At 28.0% G+C, this 27,759-nt stretch overlaps 1 protein-coding gene across 1 annotated transcript in view; it reads left to right on the forward strand.

Annotated features, from left to right (window-relative positions):
• Positions 1 to 24,902, forward strand: part of LOC100208653 (ATP-binding cassette sub-family D member 3) — an 85,080-nt gene extending 60,178 nt beyond the window's left edge. Inside the window, exons 18-24 of the mRNA XM_065801168.1 lie at positions 245 to 327; positions 3,461 to 3,699; positions 3,826 to 4,005; positions 4,082 to 4,177; positions 13,462 to 13,566; positions 13,741 to 13,797; positions 24,691 to 24,902. Coding sequence (XP_065657240.1) covers positions 245 to 327; positions 3,461 to 3,699; positions 3,826 to 4,005; positions 4,082 to 4,177; positions 13,462 to 13,566; positions 13,741 to 13,797; positions 24,691 to 24,768 — 838 coding nt within the window. The 3' untranslated portion in view covers positions 24,769 to 24,902. The remainder of the gene's footprint in view (positions 1 to 244; positions 328 to 3,460; positions 3,700 to 3,825; positions 4,006 to 4,081; positions 4,178 to 13,461; positions 13,567 to 13,740; positions 13,798 to 24,690) is intronic.
• The last annotated feature ends 2,857 nt before the right edge of the window (positions 24,903 to 27,759 follow it).

Here is a 27,759-nt window from a genome sequence, read left to right on the forward strand (position 1 = left end):
TATCATTCTCTCCACATATCATTCTCTCCACATAATGTTATCCTATTAACATAGTATTATTATTACCACATAATGTTGTAACAGTCACTGCAAAACACTTTGATAAAAACAAGTGGTTTTTTACAGTATTTTTCTTACATTTTTAAAATGTTAAATGTCCTGAACTTTTAAATGCTTTTTAAATCTGTTTCAATCTTATTCAATATTAAAATATTTAAAGTATACAAAATGCTTTTCTTTTTAGCTATACATCAAGAGTTATACTGCTTATGGATGTTCTTGATGATGTAAAACAAAACCGTTATGTTCGAACTCAAGTTAAATCAGGTAAAGAGTTTTAATTATATTTTCAGATATAAAAAAACAACATTTTTTAAATGTAATCATAAATTAAGTCTCTGAGTCTAGGATATCTGCCATATTGCCTAAATATTCAAAGTATTTTTAATTCTTTTTACACAGACATATTAACAATTCAAAAAATCTGTTTTGAATAATTTGATTAAGTAATGATTTGATTGGCTTATTGGAAGTTTTAATTGTTGGTAATGCTCTTATATAATATTATATAAGTATGTTATTGGGTGTGTGCAAAAGTATGCTGTTTAGTGTTTGCAAAAGTACGCTATTGGGTAACCCATAGAAATAGGAAAAATGAGGTTGGCAATTTTTTACCAACCTTAAACTCTTAGAGGTTGGCATCATATTGACTAAAAAAGTTTGACACAAAGGTTTAACTCTAAAACATAAAAACGTGGCTAGTGATTTTTTGCCAATCTTAAACACTTTTAGGTCAGCAGTAAGGTCGACATTGATGAATGCAGACCCTAATTTTGAGGGCTGCTATTGGATGTGTGCAAAAATACACTATTGGGTGTGTGCAAAAGTATGCTATTAGGTGTGTGCAAAAAATGACACTTGCATTTTTAATACTTTAATAGAAAAAAATTTGACTTAATCAATTATGTTTCATTATTGTCAATGTTTGCTAGGAATGCTTTGAGTTCTTTTTTTAAAAAACAAAATATATATATATATATATATATATATATATATATATATATATATATATATATATATATATATATATATAGTATACACGCATAGCTATATATGTGCATAATATTTAAATGTAGATGTAATATATTAAGTAGAAAAAAAAATTAATTAATAGCATTAGGGGTTATTTATTAGGATTAAAGGTTAGTATTTAAAAGCAACTGTAGTTTTTTTTTTTTTTTTGTAAAAAAATAATAGAGCATATAATAGATTTTTTTGTAAAACACCTGTTGGATTAAATTCATTAGCACCTTCTGCTACTTATATATATATATATATATATATATATATATATATATATATATATATATATATATATATATATATATATATATATATATATATATATATATATATATATATATATATATATATATATATATATATATATACATACACCACTTATATTAAGATCTATGCCAGCTATTTTTACTCTAATTTACCTGCTCACACCTGTCTAGATTGGGTGTGAGCAGGTAAATTAGACCAAGAGCATTATTTGAATTATTAAAATAAAGTTTATTTTAATAATTAAAAAAGTTATATTCTAACACTTAAAGTGATAAACACTTTTTTTTTGTTGTTGTAAATTTATGTTTTAAAGTCTTCTGTAATAAATTACTTACTTTTGAAATAATATTTACTACTTACTTATATCACCAGCCCAGTCGTACCCATTCAGTATGTCATTAGTGAGGGTTTCATGTGAAGCTATTTTTGGCCTCATAATGGTTTCTGAAAAGCAGTGGTTTTAAAAAACAGTTTTCTGTTTTTTATGATTATTGAAATTCAGTTATAATTCTTGAATGTTGAATTTATATAATTACGGCATAATGTAACACTTATATTAGTATAGTTTGAAGCATTTTGCTACATTGGACAGCATTTTGCTACACATTGGACAGCATAGTATGTTATGTTACCATAGTTAAAGCTAATAGTTTAATATTTTAACCGCATCATAAGACTTTAAACACATGTTTTTATTAAATACTTTAAATTATATTTATTATTTTACTTTTTAAAATATTTCAAAAATTCAAGCGCTAGTAATTGCATTCAATCAAATCCATATATCTCGGCTTACTTCCTAATAATGTATCCATAAACTTCTATAATTTTTTTACTTTAACCTGCATTTTTGAAGAGGGTAAACTACTTGAAATCGTCTTGTTCAGAATCTACTGCTGCTGATGATTCATTTATCTAAAACAATACAATATCTGAAAAGTTTAATTTCTTATTTCTTAAATATCAGAAAATTTTTTGTATTGTTAAATTTCAATTGTTATTAGTTTCAATAACTTTAAGATCATTTGCACCAAAAAGTTGAAGTGCTTGCAAAATTTATTCAGCAGCTTTAGACAGTGGTATCGTAGCAACTTACTGATTTGGTAGAGTTCTTAAGGTTGCTTATTAAACTCATAAGTTTCAATGTTTAAAACTTTTTTTTTTTTTCTTATTAAATAAAAAATAAAAATTTTCCTCATTCAATTATATAGTTCTTTTCTTCTTTTCTCTAAATTCATTAGGTGTTGGTTACTTTTTTTTTTTTTCTTACAAAAAAAAAAATTCAAGGTATATATTTAGATGTTAAAGTTCTTTTTTTCTGATTTTAAACTTTTTTTTTTTTTTCTTTTGTTTATGTTCAGCTGTTTTTTTGTTTTTTATTATTTATATTATTTTGTTTTTAATTTCGTTTTTTATTATTTACATTATTATTTTTTTAATATTGTTTTTTGTTTTTTATTATTTGTATTTTTTTGTTTTCTAATTATTCATTATTAAAAAATGCGTATGCCACTTGCAAATACTGAGTTATTATCGAATCAGAGATTGAGATATTATCAAATCAGAAATCTATTATTATAGGTATTATCAAATCAGAGATTTCTCAATAAGCCATTTGCTTTAGGAAGTCACCAATAGTTTTTTTGTCTCTTCTTGTTACAATTTTTCAAGTGATTCTTTAAGATAATTATATAATTTTTTGAGCACTTTATTATTTAATTCAATGCTGGCATCATCCTTGTATCTATTTTATCATTGAGTTTTTCAACTGTTTTTAGCATAAACCAAAAGACATGCAGACATAGCTAAGACGTTAAACAGTTTTGAATTTTAATTTTAATTAAAAAAAACAACAAAAAAACATCACTTCAAAAACAACTGTTCACCATTTTTAATATTTTCAAAAAACAGCTGTTATACTGTTACTGTAACCAGAAACCCTCATATAGTACTGTATCTAAATGTCAGAAAAAACATTGAGATCCTTTGTATAGCTTTTTTTCATTTTAACTTGGTGTAAGGCTAGCCTTCTCTCAGTTGGCATTTGTCAAACAGATAAATTAATTATATTAATTGGTTATACTATCTATCTATTCTTTTTATTTTTCAGATAATAAAGATAAAAATGAAGATGAAGTTTGTGGAGAAAAAATTAAAATGAATACTGCCTTTGAAGGTTTAATCTTGGAACAAGATCATATTATTCGCTTTGATAAGGTTCCACTAGTAACACCAAACGGAGATGTTTTAATAAAAGAAATGTCTTTTGAAGTTGTGGCAGGTCGCAATGTTTTGGTTTGTGGCCCAAATGGTTGTGGAAAATCATCTTTATTTCGAGTTTTAGGAGAAGTAAGTGAAAAATTCTTTCAAGAAAAAATAGAGTTTTTCTGTGCATTTTTTTATTATCTTATGTGCAACCTTATTGTTTATTAGTTGTGGTCACTCTTCATTTATTAAATATTTTATATTTTATAGTTATGGCCAGCCTACAAAGGCTCTGTTACTAAACCTCATGCTGGAAAACTCTTTTATGTTCCTCAACGACCATATATGACAATTGGAACCTTAAGAGATCAAGTTATTTATCCAGACTCAATTGGTCACATGAAAGTTAAAGGAGTAAAAGATAACGATCTCAAAGTTATGCTTGATAAGGTTATTTATTTATTACTGTGTGGTTATTTATGAAATTGTTAAAAGTTGTTGTTTATTATTTTTTGAACTTTTTTAGGTTCACCTAGGATATATACTTGAACGTGAAGGAGGTTGGGATAGTGTCCAGGATTGGATTGATGTGCTTAGTGGAGGAGAGAAACAACGAATTGCTGTTAATAGATTTTTTTTTTTTTTAAATCTGTTACTTTTTAATGAATACTGTTATGATATTATATTAAAAGTTAGGTGTCTAACTTTTAACATAATATCATATATCAACTAACTATATATATATATATATATATATATATATATATATATATATATATATATATATATATATATATATATATATATATATATATATATATATATATATATATATATATATGTATATATATATATTAGGGTGCATCCAACGCCCCATACATTCAAAAATTGATCTGTCCCTATTCTTAAAACTTTCTATTGGTTCTCACAAGACACCCTGTTAAATTTTTTCAAAATTGAATGAGATTTAGGGGGGCCACCTCAAGTCTGAAACTTGCAACAAGACCCTAAACAGAAGGAAAAAAAGTTTTTCAAAAGTATGTCATGTTGGGTCTCAAAAGAAGCGAAACTTTATAAAAATTTCAAAAATAGTTATCATTTTTTTGTTAAAAATACCTTGAAAATTTTTTTTGACAAAAACATGAAAAAAAAGGTTTTTTTTAATTTTTTGTTAAAAAATAATAATTTTTATGCAATAAAACTTAGAATAATAATTTTTGTGTAAAATTTTGTTATTTTTGAAATTTTTATAAAGTTTCGCTTCTTTTGAGACCCAACATGACATACTTTTGAAAAACTTTTTTTCCTTCCGTTTAGGGTCTTGTTGCAAGTTTCAGACTTGAGGTGGCCCCCCTATATCTCATTCAATTTTGAAAAAATTTAACAGGGTGTCTTGTGAGAACCAATAGAAAGTTTTAAGAATAGGGACAGATTAATTTTTGAATGTATGGGGCTTTGGATGCACCCTAATATATATATATATGTATATATATATATATATATATATATATATATATATATATATATATATATATATATATATATATATATATATATATATATATATATATATATATATATATATATACTTATTACTTTTTTACTGTTTTCACCACCCCAAAGTTGGAGGCTTGTATAATATATTATATGTGACTGTGTGTGTCTATATATCAGGGATGTGGAGTCCCAAAAAGGACTCCGGATTTGAAAGTCACAAAGATTACTTTATCCAAGTTTTTGGTATCCAGGAACTCTAAAAATATAGATAAGTTTATAGGCTACTAATAGGAAAAAATTAAGACTTTTAGGACTCTGGGCTTAAAAACAATAAGTTTCAAGTTATTAAATCTCATGAACTTTTTTCTTATAGCAGATCATAAGTCAACAATCATGTTTAGAGCTTCTAGACTCCACAGACTTGGAAAAAGTAGAGATATAAAGCCAAAGTCCTTTTAGGACTCCGCATCCCTGATATACATATATATATATATATATATATATATATATATATATATATATATATATATATATATATATATATATATATATATATATATATATATATATACAACCCATACATGTTGTCCGAAAGTTTTTTCCATATTTTGTTGACAAAAAGTAAAAATTAAAATGCAAGACCAGAATTATTTTTTTTATTAATTGATAGACTGCCTGCCCCAACCAAACCCTCAATCAATGTAGCAACACTCCCTTGCGGGTCAGGCTAAAAGATAGTAGATGTAGCAGCACTCCCTTGCGGGTCAGGCTATTTGTCAGTCGATGTAGCAGCACTCCCTTGCGAGTTAGGCTATTTGTCAGTCGATGTAGCAGCACTCCCTTGCGAGTCAGGCTATAAGATAGTTGATGTAGCAACACTCCGCGCATGATTTACAGTAAAAAAAAATAAAAATAAAAACATTTTATTAAAAAAATTAAAAATAAAAACATTTTATTAAAAAAAATAAAAATAAAAACATTGTTTATATTGTTAAAAACATTCAGAATGTTTTTAAAACATTCTGGTCAATTAAATTTGCGTTTTTGTGGTTTTTTTAAAAAACGATTTAGTTGTAATTAAATTAATGGTTTTTACTTTCGTCCAACACGCAAATGTTGGACGAAAGTCAAAAGTAATTAAAAGTGACGTATGTGTTGGCGTAAGAATCACTTTTTTCCTTCCGCTCTTCCCAAAGACAACAAACTATAGATCTATATATATATATATATATATATATATATATATATATATATATATATATATATATATATATATATATATAAAATATATATGTTACTGTTACCCGCAGTACCAGGAATTAGCTAAATGTTAATGTTTATAATATAATTTAATATAATATAATATTATAAACATATTATATATATTATAAACATTAAATAATTAAATAAAAAATATAAAACATTAAAAAATTAACATAGAATATTATATTATAAGCATTAGCATTTAGCTAATTCCTGATACTGCGGGTAACAGTAACATATATATTATATAGCTCTAGTTTATCTATTGAGCACTCTTTCAAGTATACAATATTATACATGATAATATAAAGATATTTTCTTTATTCATATACACTTACGTATATATATATATATATATATATATATATATATATATATATATATATATATATATACACACACCTATATATATATCGCACCTATAGTATCACTGACGGGGACAGATTTTACAAAAAACGAACACTTACAGGGACATTAACATTATCAGGGACATTTTAGTGTACTCGTTAATTTTTTGTCCCCATAAGCATTTTTATAGAGAACAAAAAGTACATACATCCACTATCAAATAGCCTGACTCGCAACGGAGTGCTGCTACATCAACTGAGGGTTTGGTTTGGGTAAGCATCAAGGTCAGTTTTAGGTTTAGGGTTAGGGTTACGGATAGATTTAAATATGGTTATATTACTGTATTAATTGTTTTTGTAAATAGATGAAAATAAAAATGAAATATAATATATAATAAATAAATAAAAATAACAAAAATCAATATAAAAAATATATTTTTATAATAAAATTTATAAAGAGTCAATTGTTATTAAATACACTTTTTCAAAATATTAAAAAAAAATGTATTTAGTAACAATTGACTCTTGTCCTATGAAATACTGAAACAAAGAAATTGGTTCTGTATAAGCTTATTGGTTAAGAAAAGATTTGAACCAGAATGTTTGATACATTCATTGACAACTTCTTATTATTACTCCTAATTGAATGGGTAAAAAAGAATTGAATAGGGCAAATCTAAAAGTTTGAAAAATGAAAAGTGATTAATTTGTTGGGCAGGGTAGTTTCTATCAATAGGAAAGCCTAGACATCTATGTATATTGGCAAAAGGAATGCCATGAGAAAAAATGAGAAACCTTTTTCTCTTACTTTTTTTTTTGTTTATAACAATTGTTTTAAGGAGAAAATATTTATTCCAACTTGATAATTGTAAAATATTTGTAGTTGTCCAACTTAGTAATTGTGAAATAAAACTGCTATATTATTATATTGATAAACTTAAATATATTTTTAAATTAAAAACCAAAATTACTCAGTGTTTGGATATAATTCCCATTACCCATAGTAAACAAATCTTTAAGTATATAAGTAAAGGACTTAGTACTAAAGTACTCAAGTCACAAAATCAAATGTTTTGAGAAAATCTACTTTAATCACACATATAATACTTCAATAGAATAAAAATTAAAAATTAGACATTAAAAGAAGTGTAAAAGATATTAATAATCATCTTTTTATAATTGACTTTTTTTTTTAATTAATTTTTATAATTCTTGCTGTTATTATATCCACCATTGACAAGTGAAACACTGAATCCAAGTAGATCCCAAAAAACATTTCAAATTGCATTTACACATATTATATATATTTTTTTGTTGTTGATACATTTTTTGACAAAACTTGTTGACACATTTTTTTAAAAACTAAAATATCTTCATCCATGTTTTCTGTTTCTTTCACTTTTTTGAACCAAATTTTTTTATTTCTTTATTTTACTAATTTATGTAAAAGTCAAGTTTTTTTGTATCAATTACTGATTTTTTTAAAGTTTTAGTTAATATTTTACCTTGTTGTTTTTCTTTCATAGAATTTTTTCTGTGAGATTCTTTAGAGTATGAAGGAATAATTTCCAGACTAATTGTTTTAGCAGATGTTTCTGAAGAATCAACTTTATTTTTTGTTCATATAAATGTTTATTGTTTGGTTGTTGAATTTTTGATTGCTGATTGACTTAAGTCAATCAGTGATTGGTGGTCTTTCACCAATAATTTGTAATTAATTTTCCCAAAGCTTTAACTATTGAGTCAATAGGTACCACTTTTTTGAAATCCATTGCAAATATTTTATTTGCAAATGATTTATCATATGCTGTGCTGAGGTAAATTATATATGCTCATAATTCTTCCTGGATTAGTAGGATTATGAATCATTCAATCATTCATTTATGAACCAACTTTAAAAAAGATTTAAATGACCCAAATAACAAATACTTTAAGAATCTATATCTGCAGTGTGGTAGAAATGTTAATAAAATCAGAGTTTTATTTTGCAATGATATTGTTTTGAATGAAATATCGGTTTCTGAATTGTCCATTAATAACAGCACTGTTTAGGGCTCAACAAATCGGCAAACATCTGAGCTTTTAGCTTAAATTTGACAGAAAAAAAGCATCAAGTTTGCCAACTTTTTTTTATTCAAATAATTTGGTTTAAAATTTAAATAACAAATGCAGCTTTTTCGTTTTTAAATTTATTATTGAATATTTATTTTACACTAAACAACATTATTTTATACTTTAAGATATGGAAAGAAAACCAATTTGTTCAATTTCTTCATGAGCACTCAGAACTGTTAACTATTTTTTAGTTTAAATATTTCGATTTAGATGCAGTCTTCTCTGTTTAAGCCAGGATATTTAACTTCTTTAAGTGCTTGCAATAAAAATATGAATAATTTTTTATTATATATATTTAATTGCAACAGATGCTTTTTTTTTCTATCAAATTTTTAATTCTTTAAAATAAATTAATTTAATTAAAAAATAAATGTAAAAGAATAAAAATTATACATAAATAATTCTAAATAATATGTATATAACAATAATATAAATATATAATAATAATATAAATAATATAAGTAATTTAAATATATTACATAACAGAATGTTCTTTTGGCGTTTTTATTTTAATTTGTTTAAAATTTTAAAAAATGTTCATTTTTCCATTTTTATTTTATTTAGAATTAAAATATAAAAACTTTTTTATTTTAATTATTTTAATTAAAATTTAAATTTAATTTTCATTTTTCTGTTTTTATTTAATTATTTTATTTAAAATATTTGTTTTGCTTTTTTATTTTAATTACTTTATTTAGAATTAAAAAAAAACTTTATTTGTTTTATATATATTCCCTGGTGCGGCTTTGCTGTAAGGGGGTTTGTGTTTGTATTAGGTAACCAAAAAAGTTCGTGCGGTTTTTGGTAATTGAATTGTTTTTAGCATTTTTTACAACACCCACATCGCACAAGGCAAGTAGCTTTGTTGCGTAATAGAACGCGTGTGTCCCGCACAGTTGCTGCATATATAGTGTAGGCTTGTAACAAGCATATACAGGAAAGGTTTTGTGTAAAGAAAGGATGGCAACCCAACCAACGATTATTCGATCTTGCTTACTTTACGAGTTCAAACTTGGAAGGAATGCAACACAAGCGGCCAAAAACATCTGCACAGCATTTGGAGAAGGTACAGTAAGTGAACGCACAGCACAGAAGTGGTTTCAGCAATTCTCTTCAGGAGATGAGTCCATCGAAGATCTGCCGCGTTCTGGACGCCCATTGTTGGTTGATGAGGATGAACTGAAGGACGCTGTCGAGTCTGACTCCAGCCAAACTTGCCAAGAACTTGCAGTGAGGTTTGCTGTGAGTGTTGAAACCATCCGCCTGCATCTGCATGCGATTGGGAAAGCGTGGAAGCTGAGTCGGTGGGTTCCGCACAAATTGTCGATCGACAACAAGAAGCAACGGCTTACGATCTGCACATTACTCTTATCACGCCACAATGTTGAGCCTTTTCTTGATCATTTATTGACATGCGACGAAAAATGGATTGTGTACAACAATACCAAGCGTTGCTACCATTGGTTGTCCCCCGATGACCCCATCCCAAAGACACCCAAGCCCAATCTCCACGAGCGGAAGGTTTTGCTCTGCATTTGGTGGACTACAGCTGGTGTGGTGCATTACGAGCTGCTCCCAACAGGCCAAACCATTACTGGACTGGTCTACTCAGCACAGCTGCAACGAGTTCACAACCTGTTGCTTGTAAAGCAGCCTGCACTGGTGCACAGGAGAGGAGTTCTGCTTCTCCACGACAACGCGAGACCGCACACCGCTCGCGTCACTCAGGACAAGCTCCAAAGCCTTGGTTGGGAGAGTTTGCCTCATCCACCATACTCGCCAGACCTCTCCCCTACTGATTTCCATTTTTTCCTTTCCCTGGGAAATCATTTAAAAGGACAGCAGTTCCGAGACCAGGACGCGGTTGAAATGGAGTTGAAAGCTTTTATAGACTCAAAGGACCGAGAATTTTTTAGAAGTGGAATAAATAAGCTTGTTTTACGTTGGGAAAAGGTTTTAGATGCTAATGGTGACTATTTTGATGAATAAATGTACTTACTTTTGTCGTTTTGTGTGTTTTTATTATATACGGAAAAACCGCACGAACTTTTTTGGTTACCTGATATAAAGTTGTATTTTTGCTATATTAGTTTGTAATTGTTATTTTTTTAACATAATCTCATATATTTTAATATTATCTTTGGCAGAGTTTAAAATAGCGTGAGTTTAATTTTTTCAGCTTATAATTTAAAGTTTAAGTTGAAGTTATAGTGCAATGAGCAAATAAGATATTTAATACTATTATGATATTGCTTTTAGTAGTTATTTTTATCTAACGTGATACTTAAAAAAGTAAAAATAACAATAGTGCATAGTATTGTTCTTATTTGTTTATTGTTTTTATTTTAACTATTTCATGAAGAATTTAAATAAAATAGTAATTTTTTAAATAAATCTTTTTTTTTGTTTGCCGTTTTTATTTTAATTGCTACAATTACAAGATGTTTGCCAGTAAATATTAAAACTTACGTTAGTGTTTGTTTAAAAAAAAATTGTTGAGCCCTGTGTGTCATTCGCCAATGGCTTAGCGCAAAACAAAGTGCTTTATTATAACTAAATAATCAATGGTTGTCTGATCACTTTTGTTACATAACCCTAGGCTGTTGGTGCTTCACTTACCATAAAATCCTTGTAGTTTACTCTTGGAAATATAAATACAGGTAGAACTATATTACCCAAAACACTCTTACTTCCCCAAGGCTGAGGAGGCTACATTTTTTTTCTATTTAAAAAAATTTTTATTTTTATTTTAGTTACAACACTCTCTCAACTCTTAACTCTGAAACAGGAACCTTGACAAACAATGTTGCTAGGCAGCGAAATCAGTTGAACAGGTTACTTCTTGGGATGTAGTGGGGATCGAATTTAGAACTTCTTTTTTACAAAGCGAGTGCTCTACCTCTACATCACTACCACATTTTGACGAATTTGACAAACAAATCCTGTCAATCTTGACGAACGAAGTTCCGCAAGTTGAAATAATTGTTGATGGGCTAAATGTTAATAATCCTGTCTCTTCTGCTTAAAAAAACTGTTTTAATTGATTTTCTAATAAGTTATCAAAAAATTAGAGGCTGCATGTTTATTAAAGGCAGATGCGCAAGCAAAGCTAAGCCTTTCTGATTTTTTGTTATGACGATTCTTGATGCCACATCAAAAATTGTCCAGCTTTCTTTTCATTTTGTTTAGGTGCCATAATTCAGTTATATTTTTGCTTTTGACATCTTGTCAATTTCACAGCTCTTCCTACTGCAGATTTTGATATACTATACTTGTTAGCTATGTAGAATTGTTAGCTGCCTATTGATTGGACATACCTTTAAGAACGCTTTTCACCATATTTTCAACATCTCCAGACTTTTTTGTATTAATTTTGTGTTTGATTTCATCTAAAATGAAATTTAAAACTTCATTCAAAATCCATGCCGTATTAAGTACAAATATCAAATATATACCTAAAATATAAAGATAAGTACATTTTTCAACGTGTATTTATATTAGGGTTGTTCAAAAGTTGAAAAGCAGCTTTTCTTTACATTTAAATTTCCAAATTTTTTGTAATACGTAGTAATAATAATGTTACTTTTATACAATCTTAGTAAATTCTTATTCTAATGTTTTTATTCTGACAAAATTTTTAATAGGAAACTTTATTGATTAAAATTGTTTTTTTCTTAAAATCATAAGTTTTGATGTTGTTCTAAAGGCTGCAAAATTGATTGTCATTATGTGTCAGAATCTTTGTTTGTGATCATTACAATTTTTTTCTCTGCTGTGTCATTTGTGCACAGGTTTTAAACAAAAATCTTAACTCTCTGCTAGCATTAATATTTTTTTTATTAATTAACTTTCTGATATAAATTAATATTAATTAATAATTTCTTTAATTTTTCTTTATAAATTTTTCTTTAAAACTTAATGATCAAACAACAGCAGATATTTCTTCTTATTACCAGAGCTTAGCTGCTTTTTCTTTTTCTTTTTTTGATTGTTTGGAAAAGTCCTATTTAATAAGATCCCTACTTTATCCACAAATAATGAACTAAACTAAAAACAGCATCACCTAAGCATGAACGTTTTAATAGCTTTAATACTTCTTGACAACTGTGCACTTGAACATGGAGTTTTATATTTCTAATAATAGGAAACATTTTAATTAAAAAAAAACATATATAAACATAAAAAAATAAAGAAGTACCATGTTGCTGGTTCTTAGAGTAGTAATTTTCTCTTCCACAGGATTTTTCTATATTGATATTGTCTGTTGATTTGATACAGTGAATGATATAATGGACATTTGTCTTAGCCTTCTTCAATATCGCATCTTCAACATGCAGCATTCATATGTTCAGACTTGCTGTTTCCATTAAAAGTTCTATTTGTGCAAGTTTAGCAAATGATGTTTTAGCTCATGATTATTTAGTGTGTTGCTAGCACACATTTTGCTTTTTTAAGTAATTGTTTATAACAGTTAATATATATATATATATATATATATATATATATATATATATATATATATATATATATATATATATATACACACACACACACACACACACACACACACACACACACACACACACACACACACACACACACACACACACACACACACACACATACACAATCTAGTGATATATCTACTTTTCTATTTCCAAATATTGCTAAATTTTTTATGTAGATGGCTCGTTTGTTTTACCACGCTCCACAATTTGCTATTTTGGATGAATGTACAAGTGCTGTAAGTGTAGACGTAGAAGGTTATATGTATGCACACTGCAAGGAGGTAAATATTTTGTTATTTTCTACAATATATTTTAATGTTTAAATGATAAGAGATAATATTTATGGTTAAATGTTCACATATGTATAAGTAATATCGACAGTTTATACGTGTTTAAATAATTACAGAATATCTGCATGGTTGAATGTCACATGAAATGTATGACATTGTTTTTAGGTAGGAATTACACTATTCACTGTTTCACATCGCAAATCACTTTGGAAATATCATGAGGTACTAACATTTTTAAAAACTTTTAATTACCTGCTTTTACTTTCAATAAGAGTATTTATTAAAAGCAACATTAAAAGAAATTAATGTGTAAATGAAAGGAAATTTCCACTATTTTACAGATTTCAATGTTCTTACAAAATATATGTTTTAAAAAGGCTATAAATTACTGCTATTGATAAAAGTATTTTTTTTAAATTCTGTTAAAATTGTTTTCTCACTTAAACTAAAAAAAAATTGTATTGATTGAAAAAAATTGATGTTATTTCAATTAAAGCTTTAAGTTTTAATTGAAATAACATCATTTTTTTATTAACTAGGTTTATTAATAAAAAATAGCCTCTAATATTGTTGTCAACTGTCAAATAGTTCTGTCAACTACTATTATTAAATATAAGATATATAATTTTCACTCTTGTGATTACCTTGGAAGCCATGAACAGCAAACAAAGCTGTTCTGAGCCGCTTTTTCTAAAGGAGTTGGGGAATGTTTAGTGACACATCTCAGATTTGTGATTTGCACATTTTTATCCAACAAAGTCCACTGTTTGAGACTGGATATTAAAGGCTCAGCATTTGGTTACACCTAGATTTGGACCTAGATCTCTGATTAGATCATTTGTATAGGAGTAGATTAAGTCTTGGATGATTAGTCAGAATGTTTTCAAACAAGTATAAATTACTTAATAGCCTAAAAAATTAATTTTGTGTCCTAACCTCCTAAGTCCCCCTATGCCCTTTTGTAGATACAGAACCAATCACATACAGACAGATTATAAGTTGCTGTTTTTTCTTCCAGTTTTTTGTTTTCTAAATAATGGTTATCCAAGTTTTTATCCATTGTTTCAACATAATTGTAAAAAGTATAGGGAAAAAAAAAATCATATTGAAAAAAGATTTTTTTTCTTTAAAATATTTTCTGATGAATTCCCAATAAGGCTGCAAGCAACCATTGTTAAGTTAGGAGTTACCAGGGAGTTAAGTTGGGAATGTGTAGTGGTAGAGTGCTCGCTTCATAAGCAAGAGGTTCCGAGTTCGATCCCCACCACGTCCCTGGTAGTACCGCGCTCAACTTGTTTCTCCGCACAGCGGCCTTGTTCGTCAAGGTTCGTGTTTCCGAATTACAGAGTTGAGAGAGGGTTATAACCACAATTAGGTAGCCTCCTCATCTGTAGTGGCCTTCTGGGCCTTGGGGAGGTGAAATAACAACAACAACAAAAAAAATTACCAGGATAAAAAGAGAATAAGTTATAGAGCAATAAAAAGGTTGTTAGAAGACTATAGATCAAATTTAGACAAGAAGTTGCAGGTTGTATGAGTCATGAAGATGGGAGAGAGTTACAAAGGGTTGAAGTGGGAGGAAAAAAATCAGATGAATAAAAACTTTAGAGCATGTAGGGACAGACACAGTAAATGAATAAGGCTTAGCTGAATGGCGAGTCAAGTGAGAATGGGTTTTAGTTAATGGAACTAAAGATGATAACTCCTTTGAGCAGCAACCATTACAGTATTTGTAGAAAAGAGAAAGAGATGCAACTTTATGGTGATGGTAAAGAGGCTTAAGCTTAGCAGATAGAGAGGGTCCAACTACGTTTACAATGCATTTTTGGACCTAGTCTAGTAGAGAAAGAGCATCATTAGAATAACCAGCCCAAATATGACAACAGTATTCCATACAGGGGCGAATAAGAGATTTGTAGAGGTAGAGAATGGAATCAGGGGTAAGAATATGGCGAGTATGATAAAGAGAAACAACCTCAGTGGATGCCAATTTAGCAACCGATTGTATATATGGTTTCCATGAAAGGTCATTAGTAAACGATCCAAAAAGATATAAAGAAGAGGACTTAGTGAGTAGTTAATCACTTAGAGTTCTAAACATGTCCAGACTGATAAACCAAAGTAAATGTAAATTAGCAAACAGAAACTAAAAGATTTGATAGTTTTTTTATTTAAGTAGCTCTTGCAATCTGAATATTATTCTCTATGTTGATAAACATATCAAGTGTAAAGAAAATTGTTTCTTTACTCATATTCTATGCACATATTGCCCAGATAAAAAGATTTATGCAATGTTATTTTTTATTAAACAATAGATAATAAAAAAGGAAATATTTTTAAAATAAAATAAACAGAAGTGTATTACTAGTCATCAAGCTAAATGTTATGAATTTCATGTAAAATTATCAGTTAACAGTTTTCTGTAGAAGAATTTGTTCCAAAGGATCGTTTCATTTTGGCTTAGTTGATTGTTATTGGTCTAGAAACGAATCTTCTGAGAAACTTGAATTGAAATATTTCAAACAAACACCACAAAAGGGGACATCTAATTTACTTCCAGAAAATTTATTATCAGAATGAATTTATTATCAATATGAATGTTATCGACGACTTTAAATTGAGTTTTCTCATAAATTGCTTAATCAATACTAATGAATTTTTTTTAATGTTGCATATGTCTGAAAATAAATAAAAAGATTTTAAAAAAAAAAAAAAATTTATGTAGAAAATCCAATGTGAGTATTCAAGAAAGGCTATTGGATGAGTTAAACATTTCCTTAATTTAGTTACAAAAAAATTGTGTATTTTAGAAGAACAATATTCATGTTTGTTAGTAATTGCCTCACCTACTAAAAAATCGATGATGAGACAATAAATTAGAAAATCAAAAATGACTAGCTTATAAACTTTAATGTTTAAAATTAAAATTAAATTTGAATAGGTTTTTAAAATCTGCTTTACTACTTCAAAATAATTAGGAAAATGAGATTTCAATTTTATAAATATTCTATCATATAGCCTATAAGCTAAAACACTTTTTATGTTGTTAAAATAATAACATCTAATTAAATTAAAACTAAAACTAGATAGTATACACTTTTTTTGTTGTTTATTTTACTATGTGAATTTTTTCTTTTAAATCAATTGAGTTCTGAAATTACATATTTTATTTTATATATATGTATGCATGTGTGTGTGTGTGTATATATATATATACATATATGAGGTGCAAGATGAGATAAGGTACCAAGCCTATGAAATGGAGTTATTGACACAGCTGCATAGAGTTAGTAATAAGCTATAAAACAAAGATCGGCTTGATAGGATCAGCAGTTCTACAGAATTTTGAATGGAATCACTTTAGAAATGAAATTATTGAGAAAAAACATTTTGAAAGTATGACATACTTTAAAGTTGTATAACTATCACATAACATACACGATGATTTGTTTTGGCAGATGCAGTTGCCGTTCAAGTTACTTTTCCAACTGTAGGAACCAGAGAAACTTCGTTGTAAACCATGGCTGCCGCATATAGAGTGGCACCGCTAACTTCCTTTGCTTTGTTAGATCTGACTTGTGCAAGAGTGATCCTTTAACAGAGGGGTTTTGGACATATTAAGTCCCTTCCTCAATCTGGCACATGTCCTCGAATATTATCAAACAAATACCATTGTCTTTCGGGTGAAACTGGCAATGATGAGATGATGTCAGGAATATCAATGCTCTTGATGTCGTTGGTTCCCCATACATTAAAAACCACATCCAACAACTCTTAGAATTCATCTTACTAGTAACAATTAGCAAGATCTTCTATGTGTATTTATTTTAAATTTTTCTTATAGGCATAGTATGCATTTTTTGGAAATATTGTTATATGCAGGCGCTGTTTTAAGGACGGACCAATTCAGTATAAAATCATCGATATTTTTTTCTTTTAAATCCCATATATATTTTGACAGCATCGTATCTTTTGAATACTTTTTATTTTTGAAAAATTGCTTATGATTGGCAAAACGTTTTACCAATTCACCCTCTGTTATGCCAATATATTGTTTATCAGGTACATTCTTAGAGGAAACAACACATTTGTATACCACATTTTTTGATAAACAACTTCCACTCATTGGACAATTGTTTTTTTGTTTATAATTACAATTTTCTGTAGTTTTTTCATTTAGGATTTCTTTTTTATTTAACAAAGCATTATTGTGACCTTCTATAATTCTTTCCATATTTTTTGTGCAACTGTAGCTAATTTTAATTGTATTTCGATTTAAAATTTTATGTAATTTATTAGAGGGTGGGAAATGCTTATTGACCAATTTTAAAAACACTTTTCCTATGTTAGTGGAAACATTTTTGCTATATGGGGGGTTGAACCAAATTACATTTCTAGTTCTATTTCGTTTTTTTGTATTCTTTTTTTCAGGGTCAAATGTTAGTTCATAATTTTCAAAACCACCTTTTTTAGGGCATCTTCAAGTATTCGTTTAGAGGAATTGAATACATTTTCATTAGAGGAGTTTTGGTTTAATCTGTTATTAATTGAAATTGGGATTTGTTTTAGAATTTGGGGTGGATGATTTGAGTTAATATTAATATACAATAATTCATCGTTTGGTTTTTTGAAAGGCTTATATGAATTTTCAGAGAGGTTAAATGTGACATCAAGAAAGTTCACAATTTTTAAATTTATGTTTATTTTGATTTGAAAGCCAATATTTTTAAAATTTTTTATATCTTTTCTAATTTTATCGAGCTGTGGACCAGATTTTTTACGCATTACTATTAAACCATCGCCGCGATAAAGGCCTAAATCTTTTATATTGATTATTTTACTTAACAAATCTAAAATATATAGTCCAACAATTTCACAAATTTCTGCTCCGTTATAACTGCCCATTGTTACATCAAAGCAGTCATGTATGTTTTTCTTTTTTCCAAGTTTCCTTATTAAAATAAAGGAAGGTTTTTCCACAATGTTTTATTATAAGGGTTGTGTCATCAGGAATAACTTTGTGGCTTTTTGCAAATTCAGTTATCTTATCTAAAATATTTGCAGTTATTGAGGGGTAAAAATCATTAATGTCAAATTGAATAAATGTACAGTCATTTTTATTTTCGATTATGGAGAACCAATTTATAACATCAGTGGTATTTTTCCACTGTTGCAAATTTAATTTATTTCTAAGAATATTATTAATTTTGTCCAATTTAATTTTGCTTACATGTCCAATGTCACTTTTTGGGGGAACCAATAACCTACAAGGAAGTTTGTTTCGAAAATATGGTTTATGGTCTTTTAGTGTTACAAAGGCTTGGGCAGGGACAGTTGATTCGATTCTGTTATCGAGGTTTATTTTTTTAGCAATACTTTGCGCTTCTAAATTAATTGCATTTTCCAAAATTTTAGGGGCTTTTTCATAAGAACTAGTAATATTGTCGCGTAAAATTTTTTCATAGTTTTTTGTTGTGAGTTTCTGTTAAAGTTTTATTAATTTGATCATTCATTTCTGATGAATCTTTGTTGATGAAACAGAGTGTAAAATGAAAAAAAATTTTGTTAAGTGATTTTCTACTAATATATAATTGCTCTGTTCTTTTAAGAACATTGAGCACTCTATTGTGTAGAATACATTTTAAAGTTGTTTAAATATATATGTATATATATATGTTAGTGTATTCTACAAATAGAGTGTTCAATGTTATTAAAGAATAGAGCAATAGTGAATTAGTAAAAACACTTATCTAGATTTTTTCTTCGACAAATTGTTTCACCATCAGTAGGTTCATCAGGAAGAGTGTCATAACATCAGAAAAGTTAAAACTATAGAAAAAATATTTCACAGGAAGTTGGGAATTGTTATAATTAATTATGTAATAACTGTAGTTATTTTGTAACCAGGAAGTTGCATCACCTATATTAATAAATTAAAAAATTATTCATGAAAATTCTTTAGAATTAGGATAATTTTAGTTTGGTCATTTCTTTTTATAATGTTTTAAAAGGTTTTTTTTTTTCATGTCTGCATTTAGAAATTAATTCAGATTTTTTGTCTTGTAATTTTTCTTGAACCAATTGAGTTATAATTTCAAAATTTTATACATTTTTTGGAAATGTTATTATAGACAGGCGCAGTTGTTAGAATAGTTCAGTTTAATTTAAAATTAGTATTTTTTTCTTTTAGTTGCCAAATATATTTTGACAGCATAGTCTCTTTTGAATATTTAAAAGAGTATTATGTTTAAAAGATTGTTTGTGGTTGGCATAACGTTTTTTTCCATTCGCCCTCGGTTAGGCCAATGTATTGTTTATTAGGGTTGTATTATGAGAAAACAATTTTTTTGTAAATAATATTTTTAAATTCGCTTTTTTTAAGAGCATCTTCATACACACAATTTGTTGAAGTAAATTTTTAAAGTGTTTTTACTAATTTATATTTATATATACATATATGCATATATATACATATCGTCACTCTAGAATTGGTTAGTTCAACAGATCAAATTACAAATTGTTGGTAAAAAACGGTTAAAATTTAGGAGGTTATTACTGCTCTCGTATTTTATTTATAGCTAGAATAGATGTTTTAATGTATTATCTTAACTTCAAAATTATTGATAAATTGAAATATAAAACTTGTTTACCTAAAATTAAGACAATATTAGCATATCTTATTTAGATATTGAACGAAAATGCACTGAGTACAAAATCTTTGATAATTTTATAGGATATTGAACAAAATTTCAGGATAATGAACAAAGCAACACTAATCACAAATAATATATAATCTTGTTTTCTTTAACAATTTTACAAAATGAAATACCATAGAAATAAACTCAAAAATGAAATACAATAGAAAGTAAACTCAAAAATAATTCTTTTAAGCAAACATGTAGGTTATCACCTATATGTTTGCTTAAAAGAATTATTTTTGAGTTTATTTTCTATGGTATTTCATTTTTGAGTTTATGTTTGAAGAACTATATTATGGTTATAATATTATATAGTATTATAGTTGTAATACTATAATTTCATAGAGTCTTATAAGCAGTCTTCTTTGTTTGGTTTTGTTTTATGGGTTTTTGAGTTTTTAAAATCAATTCATAATATTGTTTATCAATTTCATAGGGAATATACTTCAGCATTTTGGCTAAATCTCTCTTTTTATTTTCCGATAGTGAATATTGCTTAGTTCTTAGGGCTATAACTTTTGACAATTGCAGTAATTCAGTACATTTTTGTTTCCTTGCACTTCGTTTATATCCAATTCTAACACATTTAAAGTCTTCATTGAAAGATGTTCTAAAATTGACTTTTGAAATTGTATTTTTATTGTACACAATTTGTTTTATTTTTGTGTAAGGAATTTTATAAAATAGAAAGGTCCATCATTGAAATTTATTTAAATTCAGTTAAATATTTTATTAATTATATTTTTTTTTAAATAAAAAATCTTTGAGACAATTTTTAAGATGCGCATACATTGACTGAAAAAAATATACTCATTAAAATATTTAACTGAATTTAAATAAATTTCAATGATGACGACAATAAACGTAGTTTAAAATCGATTTTTCAATGGTGGGGTGAACTTTTTTCAAAAGATATGCAAATAATAGTTCATTTCGTGCTTTTTAGGTAAAAGTTCATCAAACTACAGTACAGGGGGTTGAAAAAGTACAGTATGGGGTTGAAAAAGAGTCGTAAATACACACATACACACATACATACATACATACATACATACATACATACATACATACATACATACATACATACATACATACATACATCAACATATATTCGTACATACATTCATACATACATATATTCGTACATACATTCATACATACATATATTCGTGCTTTTTAGGTAAAAGTTCATCAAACTACAGTACAGGGGGTTGAAAAAGAGTCATAAATACACACATACACACATACATACATACATACATACATACATACATACATACATACATACATACATACATACATACAGTATTGGACAAAACATTTGCAACCAACATCGAACAATGCTAAAAAGTGTTCCTAATTTTACATGTCTTAAAAACGAACTTTTGGTTTGTTTCATTTTCTTAAGTCTGGTCTGTGTCAACGTCACAGAAGTTTTTTAATAATTAAAGGAAGTATCCAGAAGTTTCCAGAAGCATGCAAAAGCTTCCAGAAGTTTCCAGAAGAAGCATCTGGAAGCATCCAGTAGCATCCAGAAACATTCAGAAGCATCCAGAAGCTTCCAGAAGCATCGAAAAGAAGCATCTAGAATCTTCCAAAACAGGTTCACTCAGGTTCATTTTACTATATAAGAGACATGTAAATTAGTAATTCAGTCAGTATATGGAAGTCAATCAGTCAGTATTATCAAGACAGTTTATCGAAGTGAGTTTTATCAAAGTGTTTTATCGAAGAACATCAATACAAGAAGTGAAATACAACAAGTATTTCATTACATCAATACAGTCCACATCCAACCAAGACGTGTTCCACAGAGCATTATTGTATCATCACAAGGTAAATGTAACACGGTAAGCCTTGAGAAGCGTGATTATTTATTTTTATTATTTTTATGACTTCAAGTGCAAAAATGGCTCCCGACAGTCTTGGATTGGAACTAAGAAAGAAAATTATTGGCGATTACGTAAGTGGAATGTCACAAAAAAGTATTTGTGATAAATATCGCGTGAAAAAATGGACCGTATCAAGACTATGTTCCAAATATCGTTCTACGGGGAAGTTGGCAGCAAATAACAAAGGTGGAAGACCGCGTTCCACCACTTCTAGAGAGGATTCTATGATCGTCAGATCCGTCAAGAAGGATCCATGGATATCATCAGTCGAGATACAAAAGCAATTAGAGCTGCCTGTATCGGACCGAACAATCAGACGACGTGCTGTTGAAGCCGGATTGTTTTCTTGACGCCCTGCAAAGAAACCGCTGATTTCACTAAAAAACCAGAAGAAAAAACTCCTGTTTGCTACATCTCATATTGACTGGAATGTGCAGAAATGGCGAACTGTCCTGTTCAGTGATGAATCGAAGTTCAAAATCATTGGGGGCGATGACATTTGCCGTGTACGTTGACCGGCCGTAAAACGCCTCGATTTACGTTACTGCCGTAAGACCGTGAAGCATGGTCGAGGCAATGTAATGGTCTGGGGGTGTTTTTCTGCTAACGGTCTAGGTCCAATACATCGAAACGATGGAATAATGGACCGTTTCATGTATAAAAATATCCTGAAAAATGTTATGTTACCTCATGCTGAATGGAATATGCCACTAAAATGGGTTTTTCAGCAAGACAACGATCCGAAGCACACTGCAAAAGTAGTCAAACAGTGGTTTCAAGACAACCATCTATCGGTGATGGATTGGCCGCCTCAATCTCCGGATCTCAACCCTATCGAGAACCTGTGGGAGATCGTCCACCGCAGAATTAATCGTGAAGGTGTTCGTAATAAGGATCAACTGTTTGAACAAATCCAAAAGGCCTGGGCAGCGATTCCACAAAGTTTCATTGATCACCTGATTGAATCTATGTCTCGAAGATGCAAGGCTGTGATCGACAACAAAGGATTCGCCACGAAATATTGACAGCGAAATACAGCTTGGTCAACATTTTGTCGAGTTGCACTTGTTTTGTCCAGAAGGAAATGAACTTTTTTTAATACTTTTGATTAATTTATTAATTTTCGTGTACAAATAATGAACTTTGTGATGAATAAAACTTGAAGAACTTTGTCTCTAAACAGTTACATAGTTATTTCTCTAAGTTGAAAAAATGCAGCACTTTTATATAAAGTAACTAAATTAGCATTATTTGGTTGCACTCGTTTTGTCCGATACTGTACATACATACATACATACATACATACATACATATATTATTATTATTGTTATTTTATAAACATCAATAAATACGAATTTCTCTCGATATTAAATTTATTTTTTAAAAGAAAATTTGCTGGATTGTTGTGACCAGCATCTTCAACTTAAGTTTTTTTTTTGTTTTTATCTTATTTTTAAAACGGCAGTTCTATTTTAAGTCAATAAAATATCATCTAATCTAATTTGATACCGTTTTGTTGAGGGGCACATTGGTGGTACTGTATTTCAAGTGCCACACGAACTTTCCTATCAAACTTTTTAACATCAACATTTAGAGTTCTCCAACTGTCCCAGTTAATTTGATGTGTTCAATGTCTCATGGGTGTGGTTAATGCAGATCGTTTTGTTTTATTTCCTATTGTATTGTTTTTGTGTTGCTGCATGAGTGTTTTTATTTGCGTTTTTGTTTCACCTATATACTTTTTGCTACAATGACATTTAATAAGGTAGACTCCTTGGTGGCTGTTCATTTGTAGTTTGGATTTATTTCTTGATGTTAATATTGCCTCTAGGTTCAGGCTTGATTTAAAGACCGTTTTATATCCTGCCTTCCTAAACACCTTACGTAATTCGGGAGACTATTGGTACCCAAGGTAATGAAATCGTTGGATACGTACTGGTGATGTTTTCAATGCTTTTAGTAGCCACTAGTGATTTTTTGTTCGTTTGTTTTATTTCTTTTATGATTTTTATGAGATTGGACTGTTTGTAGCTATTTTCGACAAATACTTGAATTTCAGTTCATTTTCTATATGTTTCTGACTGCATACATTAAATGCTCTATGTACGAAACCCTTGAATATTCTATTTAAAATTTGTGGGTCATGGTTTGATGTTGCCTTAACTTGAATGTTAGTAATAGCATTTTTTACTGTGTATTTTAAATTCGTATTTACCATTTTTGTTATTTATTATGTTATTTGTTATATATATATATATATATATATATATATATATATATATATATATATATATATATATATATATATATATATATATATTATATATATATATATATATATATATATATATATATATATATATATATATATGTATGTATGTATATATATGTGTATATATATATATATATATATATATATATATATATATATATATGTATATATATATATATATGTATGTATATATACATATACATATATATAAGGATATATGTATGTGTGTATGTATTAAATTCTACATTTTTAGTATGTATTATACATGGATGGAAAAGGATCATATGAATACAAACCGATCGATGAAAGTAATATAGAGTTTGGTTCTTAGGGCAAGATCGTAAATCAGAAACAATTTTTTTACTATTTACTAAATTGCGAGTTTTGTCTACTGGCGGTTATTGCTTTTTCGCAATATATATGTATCAGTTAAATCTTTTTGAGACTTTTATGCAACATGTTTGATCAATATCATTTTTATACCTGATATACATCAAAATAAATCAAAACCGAAAAAATATTTAATTTTTTATTAAAACTTTATTAAAAATTTAATAGTTTTTTTAATATTAAATTTTTAATGAAAAGACATCGAAAGCTGTAATTTATTATTACTTGGTGTCAAATGATAATGATGAAACACCTAGTATAAAATCTTTAAATAGATTTCTGTATATCTAAACATTATTTTTAAATTACTGCTATCTTAGGCTCTTTACAAATATATATATATATATATATATATATATATATATATATATATATATATATATATATATATATATATATATATATATATATGTATATGTATATGTATGTATGTATTTATATAGTTGTTTTTCATAATTTTTTAAATTGTTTTTTTAATTTAAATTTACTTGTTTATTAGTTTAAAATTTTTTTAGGATGATGCTGTTGATTTTACTATTACAAATGTATGCGTTTATACTTTTATGCGTTTAATTTTAATTTGGATAAAAGAAAAGTTTATTATCAAAAATTAAATTATCAAAAACATCTAAATTTTGAAATTTTATTTTAAAAATTTTAATTATAGAAATTTCAGCTCAATATTTTTATAGTTGAACCATTGCCATTGTAATATTTCGTAAAATTGTTAATAGAAAAATAAAATGTTATGAAAAATGTATTGGGTATCAAGTAGTATTACAAACCCTTGGATTAAAATTTTTAAATTGGTTATATCTTTTGAATGTCATAATATTTGTCGCTTTGAAGTCATCAAAATTTCAGAGCCTTCGTATTACTGATTTGAGTTGCGTTTCATTTACATGTAAGCATTAACAGTGCATATAAATCAGCGCCCACCCAGCCAATTTCAAGAAAACTGTTGTTAACTTCTAAAAAAAACTTTGTAAAAAGTATTTAACAAAAAAAAAAGCTGCACTCTTAACTGGAATTTTTGATCAACTTTATTTTCAATCGACTTTTTTACGAACTCAATAAATTTGTATATTTCTGTTTTTTGTACATGTTATTACAATTCTAAAACCTAGCAATCGATGATACCTAATGCTAAAACCTATCAATCGATGTGTATTCATATATTCTTGTGTATCCCTAAATGTTAATTTAAATAACTTTTCATTTTGTTTTATAATCTTGTATTTTGTTATATTATAATGTTAATTGTTTGCCTATGCCTGTTCCTATGTGTCAGTCGTATCATATTATAATAATATAGAAAAATCATATTGAAATATAATATAAAAATTCATATTATAAAAGTATACAAAAAACAGACATGAAATATGTTATAAAGGTGTGCTGAAATGAAAATTGTCTGTATTTTGTAAAACGTTTGACGAAAGTCGGTTGAATTTGAATATAAAAGCCTCAACTATTGGTTAATATAAAGAAACAATTTAAGGTGGTAGCGAGGTAAATAAACTTTCTAAAATTCTTCATTTTAACTTTTTTTAGTTTATTAAAACTGTTAAATACATACATACAGAGAAAGAGCTTGCATAAGAAAAACTTTTTATTTTACAAACAGAAAATCCATAATGGCGGAAAAAGTGGTAATTTAACCATTATAAATGATGTTTTTGAAACATAACTTGATAAAACAAAAGCAAAATTAAAAGTTATTTTGCACATACAGAGCGAGGCAAAATTAACTCCCCTATTTGAAAGAGCTGTTATTTTTTATTTTGATATTAACTGTCATTATTTTTTTTTTACAGTTGGAAAGTAGAATAGCACAAAATTAATTATGAATCGATTCAATCCACAACAACGTGCAGAAATCGTGACTATTTTTATTCAAAAAAAATAAGTCAGTTGTGTTAACTCAACGAGAATATCGAAAAAGACATCGTAATCAATCAGCACCTGATAAGAAAAAAATTCATGCTTTATCAAATCGGTTTGAACAGTATGGAACAACGAAAGACTCTCGCCATTCAGGAAGACCAAGAACCGTCCGCTCTGAAGAAAATATCGCTCGTGTTCGTGAAAGTGTTGCAGAGTCACCAAAAACATCAACAAGAAGACGTGCTCAACAATTAAACATTTCTCAGCGCTCTCTTTGACGAATTTTGAAAAAAGATTTACACCTTTTCCCTTACAAAATCCAGTTAGTGCAAAAGCTATTGCCCAGAGACCATAATCAGCGTTTGAAGTACAGTAATGTCATTTTCTTGCGAGAGAAATTGATAATTTTAGTAAAAAAATGATAATGAGTGACGAAGCACATTTTCATCTCAGTGGCCATGTCAATAAACAAAATTCTCGATTCTGGGGAAGTTAGAGCCCACAAATCATTCATGAAACATCATTGCATCCACAAAAAATAACAGTTTGGTGCGCTATTTATGCCAAAAATGTCATTGGACCTTATTTTTTTGAAGACGAAAATGGACAAACAACAACTCTTACTGGTGACAGTTATCGACAAATGATTCGAGACTTTTTAATGCCACAAATGGAAGAACAAAATCTAGACAATATGTGGTTTCAATAGGACAGTGCCACACCACATACAACCAAAGAAACAACACGGATTTTGAAAGACCTTTTTCCAGATCGAATAATTTCTCGTTTTGGTGATTAGCATTGGCCTACAAGATCACCTGATTTAACAGCTCCAGACTTCTTTTTATGGGGTTATTTAAAAGAAAAGGTGTACGTGAATAAACCACAAACTCTTGAACAACTGAAAAACAATATTCGACAAGAAATAGAAAACATACCGGTTGAAATACTCAAAAAGTAATGAAAGTTCAATAAAAAGAGCTGATTTGTGTAGAACCGCTAAAGGCGGACATTTAGTTGATATCATTTTTGAAAATTGACAAAC

The sequence above is a fragment of the Hydra vulgaris genome, chromosome 07 (genome assembly GCF_038396675.1).
Source record: "Hydra vulgaris chromosome 07, alternate assembly HydraT2T_AEP".
NCBI classification, from domain to species: domain Eukaryota; kingdom Metazoa; phylum Cnidaria; class Hydrozoa; order Anthoathecata; family Hydridae; genus Hydra; species Hydra vulgaris.